General features: G+C 34.6%; 4 protein-coding genes across 6 annotated transcripts; all 4 read right to left on the bottom strand.

Moving 5' to 3' along the window:
- Window positions 1-624: 624 nt before the first annotated feature.
- On the bottom strand, window positions 625-912 carry LOC147380411 (auxin-responsive protein SAUR22-like). Its single transcript, XM_086431717.1, has one exon. It carries the CDS (start codon window positions 910-912, stop codon window positions 625-627), a length of 288 nt encoding a protein of 95 aa, XP_086287843.1.
- A 1,700-nt stretch (window positions 913-2,612) lies between these two features.
- On the bottom strand, window positions 2,613-3,081 carry LOC147380410 (auxin-responsive protein SAUR21-like). The gene has a single exon (XM_086431734.1). It carries the CDS (start codon window positions 2,981-2,983, stop codon window positions 2,696-2,698), a length of 288 nt encoding a protein of 95 aa, XP_086287860.1. The 5' UTR covers window positions 2,984-3,081; the 3' UTR covers window positions 2,613-2,695.
- Window positions 3,082-4,301: 1,220 nt separating this feature from the next.
- On the bottom strand, window positions 4,302-4,607 carry LOC147380409 (auxin-induced protein X15-like). Its single transcript, XM_086431730.1, has one exon. It carries the CDS (start codon window positions 4,605-4,607, stop codon window positions 4,317-4,319), a length of 291 nt encoding a protein of 96 aa, XP_086287856.1. The 3' UTR covers window positions 4,302-4,316.
- A 3,379-nt stretch (window positions 4,608-7,986) lies between these two features.
- Window positions 7,987-14,291, bottom strand: LOC147380408 (uncharacterized). Of its 3 annotated transcripts, XR_015175343.1 has the most exons (4): window positions 13,970-14,291; window positions 9,516-12,119; window positions 9,333-9,432; window positions 8,448-9,253 (listed from the first exon to the last, which is right to left on the bottom strand). XR_015175343.1 is itself a non-coding variant. In XM_086431727.1 (3 exons), the coding sequence occupies exons 1-3, from the start codon at window positions 9,941-9,943 to the stop codon at window positions 8,561-8,563; spliced, it is 1,221 nt and encodes a 406-aa protein (XP_086287853.1). In that variant the 5' UTR covers window positions 9,944-10,104; the 3' UTR covers window positions 8,448-8,560. The 3 variants fall into 3 exon arrangements, 1 of the variants encoding a protein (XP_086287853.1); XR_015175344.1 differs by lacking the exons at window positions 8,448-9,253; window positions 9,333-9,432; window positions 9,516-12,119 and adding exons at window positions 7,987-8,201; window positions 8,302-8,439; XM_086431727.1 differs by lacking the exon at window positions 13,970-14,291 and having other exon boundaries at window positions 9,516-10,104.
- Between the last annotated feature and the right edge of the window lie 2,577 nt (window positions 14,292-16,868).

Raw genomic sequence — 16,868 nt, 5'->3', positions numbered from 1 at the left:
TTCTGGTGTTTGGTACAAGACATGTGCACAACATTAACAAACAATACCACATGGGCTAGTTGTCCTACTTTCTTTTATGTACAATAGCTTCGAAGCTCTCACATTACTCGTTGCAGGGTTCAGTTGGACAAAGGTTTGAAAAAATCTTTGGTGCTGCTGCACCTAAGTGAAAAGTGTCATTGAAAAATCACCTCAAGGAAACATGAGAGAGAGAGAGAGAGAGTTGCTCAAGACCGTGAATCCACATGAAGTAGGTACTAGACCCCATCAAATTATTTTGAAGTATCATCAACATGATTTTAAGTATCAAAGTCATTAGTTTATATTGAGTATATATGAGATCTGGCTCTCAAAATTAGGAGAGTATGTACAGAGAAAGAACCATTCATGATTCATCCATGGTAACATACCAACACTGTTATGTTAAAAAAGAATAAAACTTGGAAGTTCCATTGCATTTAGTTTCCAAGCATAAACTTATTAAACAAAATGTAAGTTGAAGAAAATTTCTATTGAATCACTTCTTTGTTTTTCCTTTACAAAAAATTGTGTGGGGGTTGCTGAGGAAACAACCACTCCTTTAAATAAATAAAAAATGAAGGTATTTTATATATCCCTTCTCTCTCATGAGGAGGTCAAACGACGAGTGAGATCAACGAACACATCTTCATTACATGGAATTGTAAGACCGCCCATTGGATGATCAAATCCAAACTCTTCCTCAGCTTGAATTAGTAGGTCTTGGAATGAAGGATGGTTCAAATAGATGATTGGAATCACATAGCGCTTCTTTTGGGTCTCACCAACATAAACTGCTAAGTAGCCTTTTGGAACATCTATGGCCTCCGAAGTTGGATGAGACCATCCGAAAATTTTCTTAGCATGAAGCCGCCCAAGCAAATGGATACCCATAACTTCTTTGTAAAGTTGTTGTTAGAAGGAAAACTGTAAGAGCAGAGGATTTGAAGATTTGGTTTTGGATGATTTAATGTTTGCTTATCTTTCTATATATAGTTGGAAGAAAGATAGGAAATTGTATGAAGGGAATTCTCTCATATGTGGATTTAGTGGTGAAGAGACATTAATCATAAAGGTGCACATGGTTTTGCATCCCAACTCATTATCAAGATTTGTGGAGTGGACACAAAGAAGTTTATTTGTCGGAATTGGAAAATTTCATGACCTGTACTTTTGAGAAATGCAGCTTACAGAGGGCCTACATGAATTTATTTTTAAACCATAACTAGCTGGACTTTTTGATAGAGACATGTTTGTGACTCATAAGGGCAATTTCGAAATACCCCTTTGGTTTTTGGTGTATATTTGAGATATTCCTTGGTTTTCAAACTGATTATATACATCTTTGACTGTGGTCTCTGCAAGAGACTTAACAAAATATGATCAAAATACCCTTTTCTTCAACCTCTTGCCCAAAACCCTTATTTTTCTACTAAAAAACTCATCATCTTATACCTCTTCAACCTAGTCCTTAAAGTCGAAGTGAATCTTTTGTTTTTTTTTTTTGTTGGAAAATCAAGGTTTTTTGCAGGGTTTAAAAAAGGCTATTAGGATGCCGTCTAGGGTTGTATCATTGGTCTAAAAGCCCTAGGGGCAGCATGTTCAATCAGTAGTTTATCATTGGTTGTTTCTAAATTTTTGACATGTTGTAGGTTTAGTTCCGCATTGCTTACAAGTTCATTTTATTCTTAGTTGTTCCTCTATATAAATGAGCTTGGATATCTTTGTAATACATCAAATTCAAGTGAATGCTTTTTCTCAATGCTTGTACATATATACAAGTGAATGTAGAAAGTATTTGAGCTCAATCTGTAGTAATTATTTGAGCCGAATCCGTAGTACTTTTAATTGCATAAAAAAGTCTAAACTTGCTCTCTCTTCCAACACTTTGAAAAGTTCTTTTGATTCCCTTACTCTTATAAAGGAAAAATATGAATATACAATGAATGCTACATGGGTTTGGGTAAGAAATAGGATAATTGGGGAAATTAGTTTAAACTGGTGAATCCATCCCTATTTTTTCTTCCAAATTAGGTTACCATGCTATCCTCAAAAGTCAAAACCTAGGCTGCTGAGTGAACTCATCCTTATTTTACTTAAGTTATTCTTGTGTGCACTCTAATCTTTCAAATGTTGTGGATTATGAGGAGACCTTAATGTGGAGTTTGTTGACTGCCCATACCTCATTAACTTGAAAAAACAGAATAGTTGGGAGAAACTGCTTTAAACTATGCATCGATCGCTTGCAAAGGTTCTAAACAAATATGAGATCGTCGATTGCTATCAACGAATTTAAATCATGGAATATGTCATATGATATAGCACTTAATTCATTAGTTTATATTGAGTATGAGATCTGATTCTCAAACAGATGCAATCATATACAGAGAAAGAACCATTCTTCCATGGTGGCATACCAACTCATGTTATGTTTTGTACATCTCCATACATGTATTGTTTGATTTTAACTTGGAAGTTCTCTTGTAGTTAGTTTGCAAGACTTACCTTAATTACTAAGGAAAATGAAAGTTCAAGACCATATGATAGAAGGGTCATGCCCAAACTTTGTATTAAATCATCTTTTTTCATTGTACAAAAAATTGGGTGGGGGTTGCTAAGTAAACAACCTCTCCTTTGAATCGAATGAAAAACATAAGTATTTATAAAATCTTCTCTCTCATGAGGCATTCAAACGACAAGTGAGATCAACAAAGACATCTTCACCACATGGAATTGTGAGACCACCCATTGGATGATCAAACCCAAACTTTTCCTCAGCTTGACTTAGCAAATCTTGGAATGAAGGATGGCTCAAATAGGTGATTGGAATCACATAACGCTTCTTTTGGGTCTTCCCGACATAAACGGCTAAGTGGCCTTTTGGTACATCTACGTCCGCTGAAGTTAGAAGAGACCGTCGTAAAAATTTATTAGCATGAACCCTCCCAAGCAAATGTATAGCCATGGCTTCTTTGGAAAGTTGTTCTTAAAAAAACAAGGTGAAGAAATAGATTTCAAAAGAATTGTAGAACAAGAAAAACTTTAAGATCAAAGGACTTGAAGATATGGAAAATTAGATGATTTAATCTTAGCTTATATATGGATATATACACAAAGAAAGATTGGAAATGGTATGAAGGGCATTCTCTCAAATGTGGATTCATTATGAGGGTTCACATGGTTATGCATCCCAACTCATTATCAAGATTTGTGGAATGGACACAATGTAGCGTATTTGTTGGAATTGGAACATCTCATAACCTACAATTTTGAGAAATACAGTGGCCTACATGAATTTAATCAACATGACAACTGGACCTTTGGATTGAAGACATGTTTGTGACTACTAACTCCTAAGGGCATTTTTGACGATCGATTCAATAGTTTTAAACAAATAGCACATCTTTGAGTATATTGCTTTCAATGGTTTGAAACAAGTAGAAGTTTGTTTTCTTTTAGAGTGGAACATGGTCATGGAGTATACAATACGAACCCACCAACTCATTCACATGTCCCTTCGAAATCTTAATCAAAAGCCATAAAAGAAGGAAAAACATGTAACATAGCAAGTTATAACGTGGTTCGACAATGCCTAAATCCACTGATGAGTTCAGAGCAATTATCTAATTCTGAAAAACAAATTAGAAGCTCGGGATTTCACTGTGCTTGTGACCTCCCGTTTGCGTGTAAGTGTACATTAATCTCTGGTGTCCAATACAAGACATCTATCACAACATTAATAAACAATTTCATATGGGCTAGTTGTCTTACTTTCTTTTAAGTACTATAGCTTTGAAGCTGGTGTACAATACAAGACATCTATCACAACATTAACAAACAATATGGCATGGGCTAGTTGTCGTATTTTCTATTATGTACAATAACTTTGAAGCTCTTGTATCATTCTTGGCAGTGTTAATTGGACAAAGGTGAAAAGAGAAGTGAAATGTGTCTTTGGAAAATGACCTCAAAGAACATGTGGTGAGGCAAAATCATGTGAATCCACATGTAGTTATGTAGTTACAAGACCGCATCCATGATTTGAAGTATCGAGCTTTAGTCATTAGTTTGTATGGAGCATAAGATCTGATTATTTTATGTTTAAAAAAAGAAAAAGAAAAAAAAAACGTCCAATTTCAATTGCATCAAGACAATATGATAGAGGGATCAATGCTTATCACTAACTCTGTATTGAATCATTTCTTTTCTCCTTTACAAAACTTTGGGTGGGGGTTGCCGAGGAAACAACCTCTCCTTTAAATTAAAAAAAAACATATCAGTATTCGTACATCCCCTCTCTATCTTGAGGCATTCAAGAGACAAGTGAAATTTACGAAGACATCTTCGTTACATGGAATTGTAAGACCACCCATTGGATGATCAAATCCAAATTCTTCCTCAGCTCGACTTAGCAAGTCTTGGAATGAAGGATGGTTCAAATAGGTGATAGGAATCACATAGCGCTTCTTTTGGGTCTCCCCGACGTAAACTGCCAAGTGCCCTTTAGGAACATCTATGGCCGCTGAAGTCAGAAGAGACCGTCGGAAAATTTGCTTAGCATGAACCCTCCCAAGCAAATGGAAACCCATAGCTTCTTTGAAAAGGTTTTTTTTTTTAGAAGAACAAGAGATGGATTTCAAAAGATTATCTATGTTTAGACAAGAGGATTTAAAGACTTGGATAATTTAATCTTAGCTTATCTTTTATATATGCATAGAGAAAGATAGGAATTGGTGTGAAGGGGAATCTCACAAATGTTGGTTCACATGGTTTTTCATCCCAACCCATTATCAAGATTTGTGGAGTGGACACAATGTAGTTTGTTTGTTGGCATTGGAACACTAAATGACTGACAATTTGAGAAATACAGCCCCACAGAGGGCCTACATGAATTTAAACAACAAACAAGACATGTTTGGGAATTCTAAGGGTAATTTTGGCATACCCTTTGGTTTTGAAACCGATGACGTACCCCTTTGACCGGTGTCTCTGTGAGAGACTAACAAAAATGACCAAAATACCTTCTCACCCTCTAATCCAACAAAATGAAAATTTCTTTGATCATTAACTCTTATTGAAGATGATGAATGGGCGAAACCATCCTTTGTTGCCAATGTTCGTGTTTAAATTATGAACTTCAAAATGGAGGGAATTATGAGGAGACATTATCTGGAAAATACCGAATGATTAGGAGACCCCACTCGAAACTATAGATTAATCGTCGACAAAGATATATGGGATTAACTTGTAACTTGCTTACAAGTTACTTTTTATTTAGTTCACAATGGCATTATCTTGCACCTACTACATTCTCATGTTTGTAGGAATAGGATGATCTCTATCCTATTTTCAAATTTAGAAATGGTGTTCGATTGAAGATAATTTTTAGTATCATTTTAGTCATTAGTTATGATGATAAAATTAGTTATGAAATTTTAGCATATTGTAGGTTTAGTCCCACATTGCTTATAAGTTACTCTTGTACTTAGTCATTCCGCTATATAAAAGAGCTCTCTTTTCTAATACATCAAGTTCAATACATAAATACAATTAAAAAGAGCAAGTATTTGGATAACAAGTTACTTCACCCTTACCCTTTCATCCAAAAAAATGAAAATTTATTTTGAATCACTAACTCTTATTAAGAGAAAAAAGCTAATAGACACTGAACATTATATGGGTCTGGGAAAGAATTGTTGAAATTAGGAGGATTGATTTGAATGGGTGAATCTATCCCTCTTTTTCCCTTCCGAATTTGGATACCTTGCAATCCCCAAAGATCAAAACCCAGGGCCACTGAGTGAGCTCATACTGATTTTCCTCAAATAGTTCCTCTTATCTTTCAAATATAGTGGATTATGAGGAGACCTTAGTGTGGATCTGTTGATAGCCCATACCTCGATAACTTGAAAAAACAGAACGATTGAGGGAAACCTCATGAAACTATAGATCGATTGGTTTCAATGGTTTTAAACAAATATCTGATCGTCGATTGCTGTCAATATTTCAAATCATAGAGTGGATCATATAAACCAACAAACTCACCAACCTATCCCATTGAAATCTTAATCCAAATAAGCATCAAAAGCCAATAAGAACGATCTGCATTTATCATTTTTCATCAAATTATTTAAGAGTATCCCTCCAATGTTGAGATTTTGGGTAAGGACTAGGAAGTACCAAATAAATCAATGATAAGAAAAGGAAAAGCTTTCCCCTAGATATTCCAAATAAACAACCTGTTGAAGATAATGGATTTTTGCAGAAAATCAAGATTTATTATTATTATCAGTAGTAGTGGTAGTTAACTTACTACCACTATTTTTTGTTGTTGTTGTTGTTGGGTGTGTAGGTGGGCCAGTTGAGAGGAAATAAGCGTTTCCAAAAGTTTTTGGAAAAGTCCTTGTAAGGATTTTTGGAAAGCTATGATCTTGTCAAAGTTCTTTTCATTACTTATCGCAATGGCATCTTGTACCATATGGTACTATTCAGACAAGGTTTATCATCACATATGCAAGCTTATAGTTATAATTATATGATGTCTGTGCAAGCTTAATAAGATATCTCTAGAAGGTAATTTTAGTATCATGTTTGGTCATCAATTTATATTGATTAGAGTAGTTTTGATATTTTTAACATATTTTGATTTGTGTCCCCCATTGCTTACAAGTACTTTTTTTGTACTTGATTGTTCCTCCATATAAAACAGTTTAGATCTTTTTGTAATATATCAAATTCAATAAAAATACTTTATTAATATTCTCGTCATTGTACTTGTATATCAAGGATAGTCTTCATCGTCTGCTGTGATGATTATGAGTGGAGACGAGAAGATCAAACCAGGGCCGCTGAGTGAATTCGTCTCCATTATCCTTAAAATATTCCATTGGGCAATCTGATCTTTCAAATGGACTGAACTATATATGAGGAGACCTTAGTGTGTGGCATCGGTTGACTAGTACTTCATTAACTTGAAAAAAATAGATCAATCCTATCAAGGATTTTAAATAAATAGCACGTCGTCGATTCCTATCAATGGTTTCAAACAAATTGAAGTTTGCTTCTTTTTAGTTTGGCACATGTTCATGAACTTGTACCATATGAACCAACCAACTCACCCACATGTCCCTTTGAAATCCTAATCAAAGACAAAAAAGAAAAAGAAGAAAGGACACCAAAATAACATAGCTTGATATAACATGGTTCAGGAGGTGCCTACATCCATTGATGAGCTCAGAGCAATTAACTAATCCTCACAATCCCTTTGACCTCTAGTTTGGGTACAAGTGTATGATACTTTCTGGTGTTTGGTACAAGACATGTGTGCAACATTAACAAACAATATCATATGGGCTAGTTGTCCTATTTTCTTTTATTTACAATAGCTTCGAAGCTCTCACATTACTCATGGAAGGGTTGAATTGGACAAAGGTTTCAAAAAATCTTTGGTGCTGCTGTGCCTAAGCGAAAAGTGTCATTGAAAAATGATCTCAAGGAAACATGAGTGAGAGAGAGAGAGAGAGTTTCTCAAGGCAAAACCATGTGAATCCACATGAAGTAGGTACTAGACCCCATCAAATTATTTCTAAGTACCATCGACACGATTTTAAGTATCAAAGTCATTAGTTTAATTGAGTATATATGAGATCTGGCTCTCAAAATTATGAAAGCATGTACAGAGAAAGAACCATTCATGATTCATCCATGGTAACATACCAACACTGTTATGTTAAAAAAGAATAAAATCTGGAAGTTCAAGAAATTTCAATTGAATCACTCCTTTTTTTCCTTTACAAAAAATTGTGTGGGGGTTGCTGAGGAAACAACCACTCCTTTAAATAAATAAAAAATGAAGGTATTTTATATGTCCCTTCTCTCTCATGCGGAGTTCAAACGACACGTGAGATCAATGAACAATCTTCATTACATGGAATTGTGAGACCGCCCATTGGATATCCACAAGGAATCTTTTGCATGCTCTGGAACCTCAGTCCATGACTTGAATTGCAATGGGGCATGACCAGAGTGTCTCACAACATATCCTAGGAAATGTGTAAAATGGCTAGAATTCTTTCCTATTGGCTGACAATAAGCATTCCAATCTACTAACATCTTCTGCCCTACTTTTTGTCCAAAGTTTCCTACTCCTCGCGTAGGCCCTCTCCTCCTAGTGCTGCTAGAAGCTGTTTAAAGAGTTAAAAAAATATAACAAAACAAAAAATATGTCAATGAAAACTTATTTAGACAAATATTGTATTAATAACTTAATAAAACATATCATACCTGTATTACTACTCCCATTTCCACCTCTCATAGATGGTCTAGCTATACTAGATGATGCATCTGAGACTGAATTTGAGCGGTTATTTCTCCCCTCTGTCTGTTGGACCACCTGCTTGGATGATTTTCTACGCAACATATCTAACCAACAATTTCTCAGATAATTAAAATCAATATATTCATCAAATGACAAAGTAATTTCATTTTATTAAAACGAACTATTATTATAAAAAAAACAACAATTTACACAATCAATCATATACTAGATGTAATCGTCATCATCATCATTAATGAAGCCTTGATCATCACCAACATATCCTTCGACAAGTACTCCTTGGATATCGTTCCTATTCCAAGTGATAATATCATCATTTGTATCGATTACATTTTGATGCAACCCTGGCTCATTATCTTGGAAAGGTTCTATTACTACATCATCTTCCGACTCCATATTGTATAAGTCTCGTGGTTGTGTATTTATTACAACACGCCAATCACAATGGGTGTTGTCTTTTATATAAAAAACTTGTTGTGCTTGATTTGCAAGAATGTATGGTTCGTTGGTGGCTAAGGTCCGTGTAACATTCACACACTTGAAACCATATTCATCTTGCTTGAATCCCCCACGGTTTATGACATCCCACCAATGACATTTGAATAGTATGACTCGATTCCCACCTGGATACTTCAGCTCTAAAACATCATTTAAGATGCCATAGTATCCTACATTACCTGTCACCGAATTAGTATCCTTAGCACTTGCAAAACTATGTGTTTCTGCAAAGACAAATACTCCACTATTTTGAGTTTTTCTCCGACTATCTCGTTCTTTGGTGTGAAATCTAAAGCCATTTACAATGAAGCCCTTAAAACAAATCACATTATGAGAAGGGCCGAGAGCTAACTGATAGATTTGTTCATTTACGTCTTCACCATTTAATCGCATTTGCGAAACCTATTAAGATCAAAAAATGAAATTAATACATTTAAAACTATATTTAAGTGGGTTAATTTTGATGATATTTATCACATACATGATGTTTAAACCATTCGGCGAACTCCTTCACATGTTTTCGCTCCACATCCCTAACACTCATGTGATTATGAGTGTCTTTAATCATCTGTTTGTGTTGTCTGTACAATAAATAATTTCATTGATTAAGGACTACTATCAATTATGAATATAAATAAAAATGTTTTGAAATGATTTATCTTACCGAACAAATGGAGCAATTTCATCACAGTTGTTTAGCACGTATAGACGAGCTTGTTCCCACTCACTCCGTCCCAACATTTGTGAGATTGCCTTTCCTATAACACGGCCATTTTCTTTGAAAATTGACAATTTTTCACTTGAACCATCATCAACAACATCGTTATTACGCACTGGTCGATTGAACCTCGTTTCAATCCCATGCAAGTACCTCGAGCAAAATGTCAACGATTCTTCACAAAGATACCCTTCAGCAATAGAACCTTCTGGATGATTTTTATTACGCACATATGACTTTAGCCTGTGCAAGTACCTTTCTATTGGATACATCCACCTATATTGCACTGGTCCGGCCAACTTGGCCTCACCGGCTAAATGAATAGGCAAATGCACCATAATATCAAAGAAAGCCGGTGGAAATATCATCTCCATTTTACAAAGTGTTAGCGCAATCTGAGATTCAAGGCGTTCTAACTCCCCTATCCTTAGAACCTTACAACATAATTGTCTGAAGAATGTGGACAACTCAATCAAAATCAAACACACATTCCTAGGCAAGATTCCTCTTAGTGCAAGTGGAATAAATTGTTACATTAGAACATGACAATCGTGACTCTTGAGCCCTAATATCTTGCATTGTTTGACTTGAACACACCTTGAGAAATTAGACGAATAACTATCTGGTACTTTTATATCCTTCAAACACTCACAAAACTTTTTTTTCTCAATTGAAGACATTGTGTAACATGCAGGTGGTAGTAACAACTTTCCCTCATTCGATATTGGGTGAAGTTCTTTTCTTATACCCATTAATTGCAAATCAAGACGGGCCTTTAAATTGTCTTTTGTTGAACCCTCAATATTCAATAATGTTCCGATCACATTCTCACACACATTCTTTTCAATGTGCATAACATCCAAACTATGACACAACAAAAGATCTTTCCAATACGGTAAATTGAAAAAAATGCTCTTCTTCTTCCAATTCTTCGGTAATTTGCAATCATCCCTTTTTCTTTTCCTCCCATCCTTATTTTTATCTGCCTTACCAAATATGATTTGCTCGTAGTCACGTAATTGATTGAACACATCCTCGCCTGTCAACGGTTTTGGCGCAACTCCTAACTCATTTCTGCCATTAAAGGACATTTTATTATGTCGAAATTTATGATCAAGTGGTAAAAATCGACGATGTCCTAAGTAACATTCTTTATTTCCTTTTTGCAATCGTATTGAACAAGTATCCTTACGGCAAGATGGACAAGCAAGTTTTCCTTTAGTGCTCCATCCTGACAAGTTAGCATATGCAGGAAAGTCACTGATAGTCCATAAAACCGCTGCATGCATTCGAAAATTTTGTTTTGTTGATGTATCATATGTTGTAACTCCTTCTATCCACAATTCATGCAATTCATCCACTAATGGTTGTAGGTAAACATCAATGTCGTTCACGGGAGCCTTAGGACCAGGAATAAGCAACGACATTATAAAAGATGTTTGCTTCATACACATCCATGGCGGGAGGTTATATGGAATCAGAACAACGGGCCATGTACTGTGAGGAGTGCTCATGTAACTAAAAGGAGTGAAGCCATCAGTGACTAATCCAAGTCTAACATTCCGAGGTTCAGAACCAAATGATGGGTATTTATTATCTAAAGCTTCCCATGCCATAGAGTCTGCTGGATGCCTCATTACCCCATCTTTTATACGACATTCGACGTGCCATTTCATATGTTCAGCTGTTTTTGAAGACATAAACAACCTCTTCAGCCTAGGAATCAACGGAAAATGACGCAAAATCTTTGCAGGTATTTTCTTCTCCTTTGAAGACGAATAAGAGGGGTTTTCAACTGATTGACATTTAACAGTTTTCCACCTAGACTCACCACATACTGCACATTCATTTGCATTCTCATGTTCTTTCCAGAATAACATGCAATCATTTGGGCACGCATCTATCTTGTTGTAATGTAAACCAAGTCCTCGCAAAATCTTCTTCGATTCATAGTAATTCTTTGGCAACTTTTCTCCAATAGGAAATGCATCTTTTAACAACTCAAGCAACATATCGAATGATTTATTACTCCATCCGTTAAGACATTTCAGGTGTAACAACTTTACAACGAAAGATAGTTTTGAAAATTTAGTGCAACCCGGGTATAACTCAGTCTCAACATCCTTCAACATTTCATAAAACTTGTTTGCATCATCGTTTGGCTCATCCAGACCATCATCATTTGACTCATTAACCTCTTCATCATCAAAATTAGGGATTCTGAATGCATCTTGTAACATCCCTTGCATATCATCACCCTCTTCAGACTCATTACTATTATCTTCATCTTCAAATTTCTCTCCATGGTACGTCCAACGAGTGTAATGTTTATTCATCCCATACCATAATAAGTCACCATGCACATTATCTCGATCCTTTAAAATCGCATTGAGACATCTGACGCATGGGCACTTAATCATGTTACCAAACCTTGAACGAGAAAATGCAAAATCTAAGAACTTAATAACTCCTTCATCATACTCAAGGGTACTTCTAGGCAACTGAATCCAACTTTTATCTATTGGCATGTCCACTTTACGATGACGTCACCTTTAAACCAATAACACATAGTCACACACACAAAAGAACATATCACAAGAATGTTAATTTGAAACGAAAAAGAGAATCATTAGTGGTATATGGGATAAGAAAAATGTTAAAAATCCATATAGCATATTTTCTATATGAAAAATGTAAGTATAAGCTAACAACTAACATTATAACAATTCTCAATTGTTCTATTTATGAATTTGTGAAGCCTTTCTAATTCCAATTCGAATTTGAGTTCAACAAATCGGATATCAAATTCGAATTCAAATAGTTTTATATGTTCGAATCATTATCTAAGATATTTCACATGATGGCCAGGAAGCTATTGTACCATGCTTTAAAGATAAGAGTATAAAAGAGCGGTATACTGGCTTTCACATAAATATATATTTGATGAAGCTTATACTTTTTAAAGTGCTACTTCGACTTGCACCAAAGCACTCTTGAAGTACAATAAAAAGTGTGACAATTAACTAAGTGCTATTCGATATTTTACTTTATGCACTAGTATTTTACTTTATATTACGTAGAAGGTAATAGTGATGTAGATCAAGTTAAAGTGACATTAACTAAAAACTTGTTATTATGACTTTAACTGTCTTCTACAAATACACATACCTGAGGCATTCCTGCTGCTACATCACACATGCATTTAATTATTTAAAATATTATTCTGAGTCCATGAACCCAATTTTTTGGGATTTACTGTATCCGACACTCCAAACATATCCTAGCTGGACTGTAACACCATTACCCATATCAATGCAACAACAGCTAGATGTATCTTTACCATATTCATATAATATGTATCAAAACTAGTGTTGCAAAGTTAACCTGTTATCATAAGAAAATTCTTCAAGTGCTTAAGAGGTCTAAATTCAGAGTGTGGAGATCTAAGTTCCAAGTCAACAAAGGATCCAATTCAGCCACACATGAATAAACAGTCAATTTATAAAATCACAACCTGTTTGGATTTGTGTGGTGGTTATTGAAATAATATCAACAAGGGATACAATTCAGTCACACATGAATAAACAGTCCATTTATAAAATCACAATCTGTTTGGATTTGTGTGGTGGTGATTGAAATAATATCATATCTAGTGAAATTACTGCAAAGCCAAATGTTACCTTGGAGACATCCAAACATAATATGTTGATAATCCAGTCCAATGGATATAGTATCTATCATAGTCTTCGTGTTGACTTCTGACTATAATCCAAGTCTTCCTCATTGAAGGTAGCCTAATTTCCTCCTTTTTATAGGTTAGATTCATTTTTCATTAAATGTGATTTAGCATCTATTTTAACTGTTTTGTGCTTTACATGCATTTTCTTCTAAAACAAAACACTTTTCGAGTAGGTGATGAACACCCGATCCAAGCAAATTTTCTACGAATAATGAGGGCATATTTGTAAAATTATGCATTAGTATTTGCTGATGTATTACATTAGTTAACAAGCAGAATATAGATGCCAATTGACTAAGAAAATATTCCTTAGAGAGTAAAATAGCAAATAATAAAATCAGATATAATAACGATGGCATACTTAATGTTTTGCTCAACAAAACCATTCATGAACCTATCAGAACTTGAAATTAGAGTCTGTATCAATTTCCATAGATGCTAAGATATCCTCAATTTTCGTCACAAAAATCAACCCTAATTTGAGTGCAAATCTATGAGGATGAATACAAGATCAAGATCTCAAAATTCTTTCCAAAATTAGACAAATGTAAGATAATTCACCTTCAACTCTATAGAAACTGAAATTGATTTTCGAAATCCAAATTAGAGCAAAAGAAAGAAAGAGTAACCAATTAATGAGAAAATCGGAGAAGAAGAATACCTAAGACTTTCGATCTTTTCGCTTCTTCTACTTTTCTTCGATCTCTAACGATTTTGTTGAAACTTCGTCCCTAAGAGATCAGCTCGATCTCTTCGGATCAAATCCAGCACTTCAAAAGAGGAGATCAAGAGAATGGAAGATCGAAATCGAGAGAGATGAGGAGATCGAGAGAATGGAGGATCGAAATCGAGAGAGAAGACGAGATAAGGAGATCGAGAGAGTTTCGTTGAAAGAAAATAGAGGATCGAGAGAGAAGACGAGATGAGATCGAAATCGAGAGAGTTTCGTTGAAGTCTCGAGAGTTAGGTTGAAAGAAAATGAAAATTTGGGAAAAAAAGTCATTTGGAAAATAGAAGTAGAAGAAAAATAAATACAGAAAATTAACTCTATGCCGACGGCATATTTTTTTTCCGTCGCTATAGTGTTATTGTACCGACGGAAGTAACATTACCGTCGCTAAATCACGTCGCTATATCGACATTTTCCTGTAGTGGATGATCAAATCCGAACTCTTCCTCAGCTTGACTTAGTAGGTCTTGGAATGAAGGATTGTTCAAATAGATGATTGGAATCACATAACGCTTCTTTTGGGTCTCACCGACATAAACTGCTAAGTAGCCTTTTGGAACATCTATGGCCTCTGAAGTTGGATGAGACCGTCCGAAAATTTTAGCATGAAGCCGCCCAAGCAAATGGATACCCATAACTTCTTTGTAAAGTTGTTGTTAGAAGGAAAACTTTAAGAGCAGAGGATTTGAAGATTTGGTTTTGGATGATTTAATCTTTGCTTATCTTTCTATATATAGTTGGAAGAAAGATAGGAAATTGTACGAAGGGAATTCTCTCATATGTGGATTCAGTGGTGAAGAGACATTCCTCATAAAGGTTCACACGGTTTTGCATCCCAACTCATTATCAAGATTTGTGGAGTGGACACAATGTAATTTATTTGTTGGAATTGGAACATTTCATGACCTACAATTTGAGAATTATAGGTTACAGAGGGCCTACATGAATTTATACCACAGATAGGCACCTACTTTTTTAAACCATAACAAGCTGAACCTTTGGATTGAAGGCATGTTTGTGACTCCTAAGGGTAATTTTGACATACCCCTTTGGTTTTTGGTGTATATTTGAGATATACTGGGTTATCAAACTGATTACATACCCCTTTGATCGTGGTCTTTGTGAGAGACTAACAAAAAATGACCAAATTACCCTTGTCTTCAACTCTTGCCAAAAATCCTTATTTTTCTCCCGAAAAACGCTTCATCTTATATCTCCTCAACTTAGTGCTTAAAGACGAGGTGAATGTTTTGCGAGGTTGAAAAAAGGTATTTCAGTAATTTTTGTTAGTCTCTAACAGAAGACTTTCTTCATGGGGTGTGTAATCAGTTTAAAAGCCCTAGGGGTATCTCAAATAAATACCAAAACTTGTAGGGTATGTCAAAATTACGAGACACCTACACAAGGACTACAAAATATGTCTTACCAAGCCTTCTACTTGTGATAAAAACACATCAAGAATCATGATGTTTCCTATTTATAGGGGCACTGGTCACCTTCATGATTATATTTGCCAACCAACACTTGAGCTTATCCTCCTAAGAATGGTAGTTGGTCAAAGTAAATTAAGGCTTCCAGGTCATATTGGAAGTCTTGTTCCTTCAAGAACAAAATAGAATTAACAAAAGAATGGGGATTTAGATAGTGAACGCGAATATGATTGCACTAGAATTAATAGAAGATATGATTAGACATAATGGGATGAAAGAACGAGATTTGTTTAGCTGACCCTAATTTTTTTTGGATAAGGCTTTGATGATTAAGATGAAGAAATCTTATCATTACCTATTTTCATTCAAGATAATTTTAATGTATGTGTTGAGTACAGTTGTTCTGAAATTTCTAACATATTATGGGTTTTGTCCCACATTGCTTACAAGTTACTTTTATACTTAGTTCACAATGGCATCTTGTACCAAGTACATTCATATGTTTGTAGGATTAGTCTGATTATTATCTTTGTTTTTTAATCTTTTTTCATTGAAGATAGTTTTCAGTGTCATGTTTGATCATTAGTTTATGTTGAATAGAGTTGTTTCAATTCTTTTGACATATTGTTGGTTTAATCCTGCATTGCTTATTATCAATGCTATGTAGATTGCAGAAATGTAAGATTTAACAAATAATGAAATAAATTTTGAGAGTAAGATTCGTTTCACAAGGACAATGGAGATTCAATTTTTTTCTTCGAATTGAAACCAAAATAGAATTTTAAAAACAGAATTTTAAAATAGATTAGAAGAATTATAACTAAGAAGTAAATTAAAAACTGAAATGAGAGTAAAAATAGAGATTGAAAACAATGTAAGAAGGGCTTAGAAAGATCAAATTAGTCTTTGCAAGTCATCTTAATGCTGAATAATTCCCATTTTAACTCAATCCATGTAACAAATCGTTATTCATGATTTGGAAGATAAATTGATTAATCACTTGAAGATAATTAGAAAATAGTAATTATGAATCCTAAACTTATATGAGATTATCCAACTTATATTTCGATTTCATCACAAAGTATGATTAAGCTTGAACTCATCTAAGTAATAATCATCAAAGTTAGAATTGAAAATACAAATAGGATGATCTCACCTTAAGAGGCTTCATAAGAACACAATTATAGTAGAATTAATGGAATTGAAACAACAATATTAAGATGAACTAGTTCCGGCATCATCGACCTCTCTAAGGAGAGTCTAGTCGATCATCGCGAGGAACAAATTACAACAATAGTAAAATAAGGGAAACATGGTAGAGAAGAGAATGAGAAGAGTCTATATTGCAATTCGATTCCTTCTTAATGATTTTCCAATGGAGTTAAAAAAAAATTTAAAGA

The sequence above is a fragment of the Akebia trifoliata genome, unplaced genomic scaffold, assembly GCF_017979445.1.
Source record: "Akebia trifoliata isolate Shusen 1 unplaced genomic scaffold, ASM1797944v1 Contig01415, whole genome shotgun sequence".
Lineage (NCBI taxonomy): Eukaryota > Viridiplantae > Streptophyta > Magnoliopsida > Ranunculales > Lardizabalaceae > Akebia > Akebia trifoliata.
Note: the sequence above shows the minus strand (reverse complement) of the source record. Positions and strands in the feature narration are given on the sequence as shown.

What these genes read in the sequence shown, in the direction of transcription:
- LOC147380411 (XM_086431717.1), bottom strand. Translation starts at nt 912, where the DNA reads ATGGGTATCCATTTGCTTGGGCGGCTTCATGCTAAGAAAATTTTCGGA.
- LOC147380410 (XM_086431734.1), bottom strand. Translation starts at nt 2,983, where the DNA reads ATGGCTATACATTTGCTTGGGAGGGTTCATGCTAATAAATTTTTACGA.
- LOC147380409 (XM_086431730.1), bottom strand. Translation starts at nt 4,607, where the DNA reads ATGGGTTTCCATTTGCTTGGGAGGGTTCATGCTAAGCAAATTTTCCGA.
- LOC147380408 (XM_086431727.1), bottom strand. Translation starts at nt 9,943, where the DNA reads ATGGAGATGATATTTCCACCGGCTTTCTTTGATATTATGGTGCATTTG. An exon ending in GAAATTGCTCCATTTGTTCG is followed by an intron (nt 9,433 to 9,515) that starts GTAAGATAAATC and finishes TTTATTGTACAG; the next exon opens with ACAACACAAACAGATGATTA. An exon ending in CCGAATGGTTTAAACATCAT is followed by an intron (nt 9,254 to 9,332) that starts GTATGTGATAAA and finishes TGATCTTAATAG; the next exon opens with GTTTCGCAAATGCGATTAAA.